The sequence below is a fragment of the Varroa destructor genome, unplaced genomic scaffold, assembly GCF_002443255.2.
Source record: "Varroa destructor unplaced genomic scaffold, Vdes_3.0 BEIS01000004.1, whole genome shotgun sequence".
Classification (NCBI taxonomy): Eukaryota; Metazoa; Arthropoda; class Arachnida; order Mesostigmata; family Varroidae; genus Varroa; species Varroa destructor.
Genome location: NW_019211457.1, coordinates 12,036,312 through 12,048,320, shown reverse-complemented (window position 1 = coordinate 12,048,320; position 12,009 = coordinate 12,036,312). Strand labels below are relative to the sequence as shown.

General features: G+C 39.2%; 1 protein-coding gene and 1 long non-coding RNA gene across 6 annotated transcripts in view; one reads left to right on the top strand and one right to left on the bottom strand.

The window, feature by feature from the left end:
- The window catches only part of LOC147755852 (uncharacterized), an 8,703-nt gene extending 6,750 nt beyond the window's left edge, over window positions 1-1,953 (top strand). For both annotated transcript variants that reach the window (XR_015326525.1, XR_015326523.1), the window contains exon 4: window positions 1,713-1,953. This is a non-coding gene — a long non-coding RNA (uncharacterized LOC147755852). The remainder of the gene's footprint in view (window positions 1-1,712) is intronic.
- LOC111250444 (protein SCAI-like) overlaps window positions 1-12,009 on the bottom strand; it is a 40,224-nt gene that overhangs the window by 9,567 nt on the left and 18,648 nt on the right. For 3 of the 4 annotated variants that reach the window (XM_086987260.1, XM_086987261.1, XM_086987262.1), the window contains 4 exons: window positions 11,509-11,795; window positions 10,022-10,156; window positions 9,639-9,808; window positions 7,163-9,458 (listed from right to left, as the gene is read on the bottom strand). In XM_086987260.1, the coding sequence (XP_086843386.1) occupies window positions 9,670-9,808; window positions 10,022-10,156; window positions 11,509-11,795 (561 nt within the window). In that variant the 3' untranslated portion in view covers window positions 7,163-9,458; window positions 9,639-9,669. Of the gene's footprint in view, window positions 1-74; window positions 180-919; window positions 1,078-1,946; window positions 2,041-7,162; window positions 9,459-9,638; window positions 9,809-10,021; window positions 10,157-11,508; window positions 11,796-12,009 lie in introns of those variants that run through there. The other variant, XM_022805720.2, reaches the window with a different exon arrangement.

Sequence of the window (12,009 nt, the reverse complement as noted above, 5' to 3'; positions counted from 1 at the left end):
TATATATATATGAAAATTATTTGTTTGTCCAAAACACTATCGTAGGCTTTTAAGGAAAAAAAAAACGATTATACCTTGATTTCTTGTAGCTCTTCGTCTGTGAAATTCACGTTGTGGATAATCCGCATCTGTTTCAGAACCGTTGATTTGCCTGATTCGCCTGGGCCCAATAAGAGAACCTGCACTGGCATGACCACGACATCTTTTAGTAGCTTAATAAAGGAGCTTTGTGTCAGGCTTTGTGATGTCTTAGGCCACGCGACAAAAACCAACATTCTATAGAGAGTGACAGTCTTTTCACTGAAATTCGTCTGGGATGGGCCTATTTTTACTCCTATACTGTACGCGCTTTTATCTCTTATCCTTTGTATTGCGCTATACTTTTTCGGCTTATAGGCGGCCCCGAAGTCAAGCTTTTAACAGTTTCGGCTAATAATTCAATCGGCGAGACAGAATAATTCGCTTTTCTGATTAATAAACGGTTTTATGTTTTTTTTTTTTTATCCAAAAACTCATCACAATGATTACCTTGTCAACTGAGATCAAGGTCTTGAAAATGTAACCATAATGTAAAACATTACATCGTATGATTTTATTCATTGGAAGGTGGATATAAGTTTCTAACTAAAGTACTTCTTCGTTTTCCGAAGCGTGACCACGCAAGACTTTATTTTTTTATTATTAATATAAAAAAAAATTATGTTCTTCTTAAATGACGTGCACTTTGGCTTAAAAAATGCGTTTGTTTGAACATTTATCCTTAAAGACGCAATAAAAGTTGAACAAAGCGAAAGTGGCATAAAATGCTTCTTTGTGAGGTTGTGACAATATATAGCCCATATATATATGACAGCGGATATCGCAGTACTATGTAGTATTCATAATAAATTTATCACGAATTGGAATGGAAAGTGTAAACCTTGATTTCGCTTTCGATTTGCTTGCGGTCCTTTTTGAGCATCTGGTCAATTCGCTGTGAGTGTTGCTTCTGATGCTTTCGGAGCCGCCGTCTTTCTTCACGCGTTTCATTTTCGGATCGAAGGTGACTCGGGAAGACAGGGTCATCAACGGCTTCATCTGTCTCAAATATTTATGATTAATATTATTACTACCAATTTGATTTATGTATGTCCTAATATATTTTTAATAATAATCCAAAGCGATTACAAGGCATCGTTTAAAGGATAAGATGCCGAATAAATTTTTTAGCATATTGCTAAGTGTTGTAGTAACTAATTATAAAGTATCTGGCCAACATACAACCAAAGTGAGAACTTGGGATCATATAGTTTAACCAATTGAGTCGTAGTAAATTTTCAACAGCTCAGATGCTCGTGGGCCGATGGATACACAAAACACTTTCCTTTAAAAAGAAACTAGCTAATTAACGCGAAAACAATGCAGTACTTCAGTATTTACATCTGTTAGGCAGTTCATCCGACGGCTGGCTCCGAATACTAAGCGAAATGTATCTACGTCCATGTTCGACCCTAGACAGTTACGTATGCTATCACTAACAGATGCGCATGCTACCCGCTAAGATATTACAGGGACATATCAATACAGACTATCAGACCTTAACAGCTCCTAGTGATTTTTCTAGTCTGTCTAGCCTTTAAAAGACTGTACATGCTCGCTTTCTAAGCGGCCATTAGGACAAATGGTACCCTCAGTGGAAATCACACAAGCTCTCACGTTGTGTGTCTTTGCAGGAATTGCGCCTCAGAACATAACTAACCACAAAAATGGAACAGAGCCGAATCCATGAAATGTCATTCTTAGCGGAGACAACGCCGAAGGATGAGGACATCTCCAACCTATGTACACCATTTCTCTTAGTATTTTTAGAATTAGAAGAAGAAGAAGGTTTAGAAGATTGGCCCTGTACTTTAGCACACGTTTTGGCTAAAGGCGTTCATTTACATGAATTACAAACAAATGAATACCTTGTACAGGCGGCTCCTGAGGCGCCTTACGTGGCAGGCACCGCACGTGTTTTCGGAAGAAAGAATCCAATCCAGTTAACAGATTGGCAAGGGCCTGCAACAAATAGAAAGGGTATTTTTATGTTATATTAGTACGCTCGTCAGAAAAATCTACTAGATTATATATATATATATATATATATATATATATATATATATACATATATATATATATATAGATTTAGCAAATCCATCCGAACTAAGAATTTATAAAAAAGTCTATAAGCCAAAAAGAGCTATTCAATTTAGTAGTTATGTCGTGACACTCACGTGGCCCCATAAATATTCTATCATCAGACCATATCCTTCTACTTGTCTTAGGTGAAAAACCCATGATTGTTTTTTGGCCTAAGTGCTAAGACCGTAGTTAAGTGAGTCTTAGAGTAACCTAGACTAAGCAAGCATGGGAAATACATTAAGCTAGAAGGTAGTTCTTTATTGGATTTGGCTAAGATACCGTAGCATACATACATAAAAAGGACCCTTATATGGTGGTGATCAATAAACAAGCCTAAAGACGAGGGTCTAAATTAAGCGATTCAACATGCTGTAGAACTCGTGTGTATCTACGACGCATACGCAGCCAGTGTTGTAAAGTTCTTGGTTATACGATAGCCGAAGCTGTACGTGTTTGAAGAATGTCTCGGAGTGTACTTCTGCGTAGGGAGCCTGTTGACAATGTTTTGGCGTTATAAGGTACGGGTTGCCGTCAGGATAACGTCTTGCTATTAAGGCAGCTGCTGCTAGAGGCAGAATTCGATGGCTAAGATTATAAGATTTGGTGCAGGTTTCAGATACGGGAGAATTGTTAGACATCTACCTATCTACGTGCTCAAAGCTTTCAAAATCCTGCCGGAATATGTAGTTTTTCTTTCTACCACTTTAGATGGTGTCTCTATAGAGCATTTTAAAAGCTTCTTGGCTTATGGAGTTGCCTAATCGCGTCAAGGCCTGGCGTCATCACGGTTAGTTTTTGAGATAAGAATGGAATGCCTGAGCATACGAGGATCGCATTAGACAAAAAGGGAACAAAGCACTTAGTCCATCCCCCTTTTCCCCTAACTGTTTCCAAACAGTGAGAGAATGGCGCCGACATTATTACGTTATTATACCCCTTCAACGATCCCCTTGAAACACTAAGAACTTGGGCCCCTGGAGTAAATACTGCTGAGAGTATGTGGCACCAGGATACTGTTAACTGCAAACGTCTTCACACAAGTTGAAATCTGATAAAGTACAATATTAAATCATACCAGTTGATATAGTACAATTTTATTTGTAGTTTTTCTAATACAAGGAAACGTCTACGGGCCTATGTGGCTCATCATCGAGCCGCACGTCAGATACACGTATGCACATTTAGTAATAGTATTAATAATGTATTTCATTGTTTGTCCGTCTTTATTAGGCGCGTATATCGAATGCACTTGCTGATTTACTTCAGTTCACTCTTACCTTTGTCAACATATGGCCACTTCCACAAGTATTATAGTTGTTATGACTTCACAGTAAAATAGCATTATAACTATGGAAGTATGAATTTTGAAGGGTGCAATTATTAATGTCTAAACCCCTCACAATAATAATGTCCGCAAGTTACTGCACAGAATCATTTGCTAACAGGTGATGCTTAATTGAAGCCTCGTGAAAAGATTTGTGATGTGACTAACCTACAGTCTGTGTCGCTGAATCCTACAGTTCCTTTTGTCAATCGATATAAGGGAAAAGTCAATCAATCGACATGTGACACTGATACGTTCCGTGTCGGCATCGGCTATTGGATTGACTGCTGTGGGGCTTTGTTGTCTTGTTTTTACTCGAGATCACCCGCCTGCATACGCATAGGCCAGAGGCTAGAGAGGCAGGGACAGGAAAATTTACGGCGATTGCTAATATTTAGTTGTGTAAGCATATCACTTGGTGCTCAATGATAAGACAGCTCCCCGTACGAATGTATCCTTCGTACGCGTGCACAGTTTTTGTCTATTCCTGTGCTGCAAAAGAAGGCAGCCATTAAAACGGGCCCTAGTTTCTACGCTCAGCGTCTGGAAGCACAGCACCTCCATAGATATTAGGTCCTTAAATACTTTTAGAAGTTTAGTTATCGATCGTCTGCGATTATATCTGCACATAGTCGTATATATATACATATATATATATATATATATATATATATATATATATATATATAACCAGGTCAGATAATTGTAAAACAATTATTACAGGAATGCTATAATAATGAAAAATAGGTTCTAATACAAAGCTTATTGTCATATCTGTTTTTGTGATAATTTTTATTTATAATTTTCAACGCAGATCTTAAAATGACATGATTCAGCATGACGTGGGTGGCCATGTTAGAATTGTTTTAGTTTGTGAGGATGCATTCACTGTATATTATACTTACTTTTAGACATTCTTATTACCAACTACCTATATAATTACTTATCATAATACTAGTAAACGACTACACACAAACAAATATCGAAATACTTCAATTTCATAGCTTGAAACCGAAGACGGACAAAATCGTAATCCAGTTTATTTCACTTTAACTATACATTAATTTCTATTTCTAGTTTTTATATAGTTTTCTAATTATAACGAATTAGAAAACATATATAATATTTTCCGCACGCGTAATTCTTACTAGGTAGCTAGTCAGTGCATACAATTGATGGGTGCAGTTCCATCAGTTGTGGTAATACACAGTTGGCCTTATAGAAAAACTAGATAATTCGAAACACGATATTTTCGAAGAGTTCCGAGTGAGAATCACATCTATAGACCTGTTCCTTTATTTGGCATAAATAACAGCCCGTTGTGATGTCTGTGCTTTTCCTGTAGCTAATCCTATAATAATAATAATCCTATAAGAATAATTGTCAAGAGAAAAGGTTTTTATAATTACCAGGTGGAAAGTAACTTGCATCTCAGTTTTATAGCAATCACGTAAAAAGCGAATGAAAGTCTGTCGTTCAAACTAAGCGTCTTATGGCTTTGAGGAAAGCCTGGCAAGTCCGCGCTGTCTTGATTTTTATTTTCTACTGAAAAAAGTCAGCTGCATTATCGTGCTTCAGCATTTACGGTCAACCTGGCAGACGTAAGATACGATCTTCATCATTCAGATAACGGCTTTTCTTTATCTTCGTATTATCGATTTGCCTATTGTGCCTTCAAATTTGAACTATCCAGCTTCTAGCTGGCCTCTTTCAACCCGGATTCAAAGTGGTCTCGGTAAGTTTGACGGCCAAACTAATCGTATGCTGTCGCAATTTATCTGGTTGAAAGTTGACTGATCTAAGATGATTCACTTCAGCCACTACGCGAATTACGTAGTTGTAAGCGAGCTTTTCAGAAACCGCTATCACCAGACTGATACTTCTGTTTAGCTTCAACCGTTTATTTCTTATTGTCTATGCCTAACTTACTGATCCATGAAAGGTAAGTGCAATCGTTATCAAATACACACGTATATATATATAAAACTTGCGAGTATAAAATCTTGAATTTAACACGAGTGATTAAAAACTTGATAATTGTGTTTAAATTTTTACACAGACTGGCGTAACTCGCTATTTTTTTAGCTGAACTCTTCAGTAATTTCTCCCCTGTACAGCTGGGTATTACTGTCATAGACCTTAACAAATTATTTATTACCTCTCGTATTACCATTGTTCGGGTCAATCAATTTTTTGCTAAATATATTTCATAATTACAATATGCAAGGGTTTGTCTCAAAGAGATATGTTTTATATCACCGACAAGCTGAAAACTCATACAAATGGCAGCAGCCCGAGTCGCCATAGGTGTATAATAATGTATCCATGCATCCATCAAATAGCTTCTTCTCTCTTCTGCTTTTCAGACTCAGCAAATGACTGAGATCTGCTCAAACGAACACATGTACTGCTAATCAGATTCATCGATAAAAGTTCATGCCTTTGTACAAGGTAGCGTAATTTGTCATCAAGTATTGTTAGCCGTAGCCAAAAATCGTGTGTACGATTTAGAAATAACAATTTTTCCCCTCACCGGCTGTCAGCGCGTTCCGTACCTCGACGATGTTGATTATACAAATACGTACCTCCTGATGACATACAACATTTTGAACGGAGAGGTCAAAAGCCCATGGAAGACTGGCTACGTTTCTAAATCAACAAACGCTTTCGAGTATATTGGCAAATCTATCTCCAAAATCAGCGTGCAAACGGAGCAAACTGTCAAGATTTCAGTGACAAAAAGCCGGGCTCACCAGAACGTATTTTCAATGGGAGTTTCTCTATCAGGCGTCCGGATAAAACCGGAGTCGCCGCCTAGATGGCCGTGGTCCTAGCTCAATACTTCTAGACGCCATTCGTCTAAGCTCCCCCAACAAATACGTTCTCGACCAGATATGTAATCAAACGAATAGCCATATCATCAAACACATGTAGCTAAATAAAATAGTTACGTTTAAATATAGGCGCCAACTGAACACGTGGTAGAACACTGCTGGTGAATCGCATATGTAGCTCAAATTGACTTACGTAGAGATTTAATGTGGAACCTAGTGATTGGTATACGGCTCTTTCGGTTACCGTGGACACAAGAAGACGAACGATCGACATTTTCGTTGCTTGTCGCTTAAGCAATTGGTAACCCGCGCGCCATTAACGCTTTGAACGGAAGGCTTCCGCGATCTCGAATGCGCCTCGATAAATAGCTAATATCACTATCTATGATCGTTTCGTGTCATTGAGCGTGCTTCTAGTCAGCAATCATTTTAGTTTGGCCATGTGTTTTAGATGTATAGATTCGTCACTATTCAATCACTATTGAGATATGTGCTAGCGTAATGTTTTTCGTCAAACTATCCTTTTCCTCCCGCAAAAATATTGTGACTTCTAAAAACGCCTGCTAATATCCAAGTTCTGAGTTTTTAGCTATTTAATTAGTCTCTTAGCTCGTCCTGGCAGACGTTCGGTGTATGACAGGTCTCGTCAAAGTCTCATGAGATCTTCGCAAGTAATTAGCTACTAACCACAACGAAGCGTTATAGTAAAAAATGCTTCAGCTGATTTATTTCTGTGTTTTATACTAAGTTTCGGTTACGGAGTATGCGATGGCTCTCTTCGCAATAGAATCTAGTGAGTGCGTATAGACAATGAAAATCTGCCGTGGGGCTATAGTGCAAATACATAGATTGATAGTCTTTACATTTAGGTGATGTCCTTTATTGGTCTATCGAATTGTGCTGTCGGATCGGATCGTGATGATACTTGTGACGATCGCTGCAATCGACTGACGGTGGTAATAATGGTAGTCATAATGAAAACGGTGATCTGTACATGATCATGTTTGCCATTCTTTTTTTCGTCGAGAATTAAAAAGCGGTTGAGAACGCTATATCTTCGTCGCTCTTTCCGATGCCCAAGAGCCAACCAGTACTCCAATACTTCGTGAGCCAATTGGCCAAACGCGTTCCTTCTATGCAGCAGGAAACGCTCGTGCATCTACTACGTTTGCAGAAGTAATCAATTTTTAATCGAACCGTCCTCTGTGTCTACTGACTGGCTAGTAATTGTAGATGATTTTTTTCTTCTTGCCAATTCTATTTGTTGACTATCAAAAGGCAGGCTCTACCTAAAGATGGTCCTTAGTTAGTGTTTTTTTGCAGAAAAAACGCCCAAGACGTATGGCATAGAACGTACCGTCAAATACAGAGCAGAGTTATTCAAATTAATGGGAACAATAAAAAAGAAATACGATAATTTATAATGCCAAATGTATAGGATTAGAATAGCGGGTTCGGTAGGGTTATACTTAGGAAAAAGCACAAACAAAAGTATAGGCGGCATTTTCCAGAAACGCAGTCCTAGTTGGTTGCGGTTTGACAAAAAAAATGAACACAAGTCCTGAAGTTAGCGCTGCTTTCCTAAAGATCATTCGTCGCGTGCCGCTTTGCACTGCGAATCGCTCCATTAGGTACTGAATACACTGGCAGAGAAATTGAAAATATTGCGCAACAAAAATTTGCAAGCAGCATATTTGTTGCTTAGAAAAACCCTGAGAAATTCTCGCAAAAAACCTGTTTTGTTATCGCTTCAAGAAACAATTAGACATTTTTATCAGGTAAAAAGACCAAACGCAATTAAAATGTCTTATCTACAAGAAGGATCGCTGAAAATATTTTGCAAAGAATGAAAAAGTCCTTGTAACTACCATACTTCAACTGGAATTCCAGTGAAGTGAAGTCTTACTTGAGCTATTTCACTGAAACACCTCAAGTAAGAGTCAGATATGCAATACGAGTTTTTTAATGAGGTATTTATATACGTAAAGAGAGCGTCAACGAGCATCGCTCGAAGGTTTCCGTGTATTGGAGATTTCGCAAGGGTATGAAATCTCCTCTTAGTGATATCCCGATAAACATTCAAGTATAGCGTCTTGTTAGCGGAATCGCGGAATGCAGTAACTGCGTTGGGGGTAACTGGACGCTAATTGCCTCCCAGTAAACGCTACATTAGGTGTTTAACATCGACTCTCGTCTGCATTCACCGATATGAGTGGGCCATCATCGTAGTAGCTGGCGCTTTCGCAGACAGTCTAGCCTATTAAGGGTACATCGTGCGATGTCATACGGTTCCCTATCGGTGTTGACTCGATAATCTAATCATCTGTCTCTCTGATCGAGTCTGTCAAGTGGAGGTTCTTGTTCACTGTACACGTAGAGATCGTGTCCTGGACTAAAGTGAACCTGACTTGTTTGAGACAGCGTATTGTTGTACGCTCGTGCTTGTTGCTGCCGCGGCTGCATGTCAAAATCGGATAGACGTTGCTGTGCCGGTGGACGCCCGCCGATGTTGCGATGATTAGATTGAAGCGTACCATATAGAGACGGACCGCCAGCATCCCCTTGCTGCGGATACGCCAGTTCACTGCTCTTAGGGTACGCTGAAGCTGACGATAAGCCTGCGTTCAGATGAGTCTTCGAGGCAGAGAACTTTGAGTGAGTGTGAGGGACATATACCAATCGCTCTCTGTTGCCGTTACCACTTCGGACGCATGAAGTCGAAACGGATCGACGAGTGTACGCTGCTACTGAATTGTTGTAGCTAATCGAATGCTGCTGCTGCTGCTGCGGCGACGCATCTCCGCGTAAATCGGATACCGGAAGAGCGGTGCATCTATAGGATATCGGTGGCGTACTTGTGTCACTCTGGCTGAAGTACGTCGAAGGGTTGCTACTGCCTGCATACTTTTGTTGTTGATTATCATACGAATAACGGTCTCCCTCTTTTAGCGGCCTTTGTAGCATTGTTGAAGGCTCCTGAGGATTATGATATCGTCGTTTTTGCACCAAACGTTGATTTCGCTCATAATGTTGCTTTCTAACCCATAGATTCTCGTGGCAATAAGGATCGTCTATATCGTAAAGGTACTGGTAGGCCTGGAGGTCCGGATCAAACGGCACGCTGCGGTCTTCGCGTCCTGTAATCATAATCAGGATACGTTCAGTCAGGCACAAGAATAGATTCAAGACAGGGGTGTAATTCCGTGCCATTTCTCGGCATTTGACTGCGTCTGTCTAAATATACGGCGACGACGGCGGCGGCGTCGATTCAGATGTAATGAGGGAGAGATTTACATAGGTAAATAAAAAGGAGTTACCTCAGCCCATGGCAAACATGAGTGGCCGGTGTCAGTCTGATTGCTGAGCTAGGGCTTCCTCGCCCTCGGTGAATAAAGACCGCACCTCAAGTACAGTAGCTAATTCATATACAGCACGCTTAAGGGCTGGATGGTCTAATACTTCGGTTTCGGGCATTGGAGGAAACGACCTGCAGAAAGCATTCCTGAATAAGTTTATATATATATATATATATATATATTCACAGTTATTTTAAATTATTATTATTATATGAGTTCGTGAGTTAAATAAGTGATTAATATCGACTGTTGTGTGTTGACGAACTACCGAATACACTTCTGAGCCAAGGTCTCATTGAAACGAAAACCCTATATATTATACCCACTTAAAATGCAATGCGTACCTGGGGGCGTAATTACATCCAGGGATCTTGAATAAGCGGTGAAGTTTGATAACAACATGTGCGAAGATGAAGCGCAACATTAGGAGCCGCAGAAAATCATCGCCGTATAATGCGAGATATGCCTGATCAATAGATCTAAACAGAGAATAAGCAGCTTCGTTAAATTGCTCTAGCTAAGAGGCAACGATATCTCTTTGTTATTTACGTGCATAGTACTTACTATAGGATAAAATTTGTTATCGGTGGAAACGAATACCCAAAAATTAAAAAACTTGCATGTATTGACGGGATTATTAGAATAATTCCGTACCACGTTGACTTTCATGCTGAAAGTCAATGGATTCAAAAGTATTCCACAATGGCAAAGCCATTTTTGTTAATATCTATAGAAGCTCAAAAATTAAGTAATTTAAAACTACTTGATTTTTGAGCTTTTTGCTGATAATAATGTTTACGATTCCCAACTTTCAGCGAGGTAGTTTTTTTTTAGGCTGAAAAATATTTAGAGAAAGTTAAAGTTTTTGAGAAACCTGACGTTAATCTATTTCTCTTTATTTAACTTTACTGTTTGTTTTATACACCTTTATTCTTTAAATGTACATGGATGGTCATCTTAATGCAATCTGCTCATACAAATAATTTTGGAACGGAATATGGCATTAGGCGTACTCCTTCAAAAACTACAAAGTCCAAAAATTCAATTTATAATTGCTCTATTTGAATAAAATATCTCTACTCAGTGTGATAGATAGATAATTTCAGCCCCCTTCTACATGCAAAATACTCGCGTTCCATCCAAAGGTGTTTGTTCCTTTATACAAATTACAAATCAGGATGTTTTTGTCGTTTTCAATAGACCAACATGTCATCACCAACGTTTATAATATTCCGACTTAAAACTTCCGAAAAACCAAGTGGTGTTTACTACCTATGCTTCTGTTATACTTGAGGATATGAGGAAAGTGTTTTATCTTAGAGATTTAACATTATAGTTAAATCACTAACGTTAAACTTCTGTTAGTCGTCCATGAAAGCATTGTTAATGATCAAATCTGTCTCTCTGCTCTTCGGTAACACACTTGAAAACGGTAGACGACGCCACAGGGTAAACAGAGCGAAAGTGTATAATCTTTAAAAAACAAAACTACACGCATTATTTTGAACAGTTTCCCTACCGAGTGTTTGACTTACTTTGAGAGGCCCCAGTAACGCCTCTCTGATAATATCACCCTGTTATATCTGTACTAGCTTAATAACAACTCAATATTTTTTACCGTTTGCAACTTGGCATGTTCTGGCACAAAATTGGAGACAATGAACTACTTCGGTGTGATCGTCTTCTACAAGAGTCCCTAGATTTAATCATGGAGATTATTATGATTATTATACAAATTTTCCCCATAAGTTCGCGTGCCGTTTGATGCTCGGTAGACAATCAAGTGACTACCAGCATGACAAAATATTGGTTCTGTGCTTTTATTATGTACCTTGATCTAATGAGCACTCTGGACGCCTCCGCCGTGAATCGACTCACGTGGGCTTGCCCACGCTCCCATAGCGACAGCGGGATGTCGGCAACATGGCAGACAAAGCAGAACGCCGCCAAGGGACAGTGCAGGAACAACGTGAACAGGCTTCCTTTGTGATGCTGATCGTGAAAAACCGGCGGCGTCTCTTCCGGAGACATGAGCACAATCAACGGCTGGCCAAATAGACGCACCGCCATGTTCTCGAACGCGTACGAGTTGTCCGAATCTACTACGACGAAAAGTGGCTGAGAATATATATACGAGAGCAAGAGACCAACGTATGGAGCCATGTTTTATGTTATTACAAAATAAACCCTTCAAGGATTGTCGTTACGTGTAGTTAAAAGCAATTGGTAAAAGCGAATGGACTCTAATCCGATAGAGGCAGAACTGAAATCTTCTTTTGATGTAACATATTTCGAACGCATAGTTCAATAGATGTGTTTTTCATTCATAGTT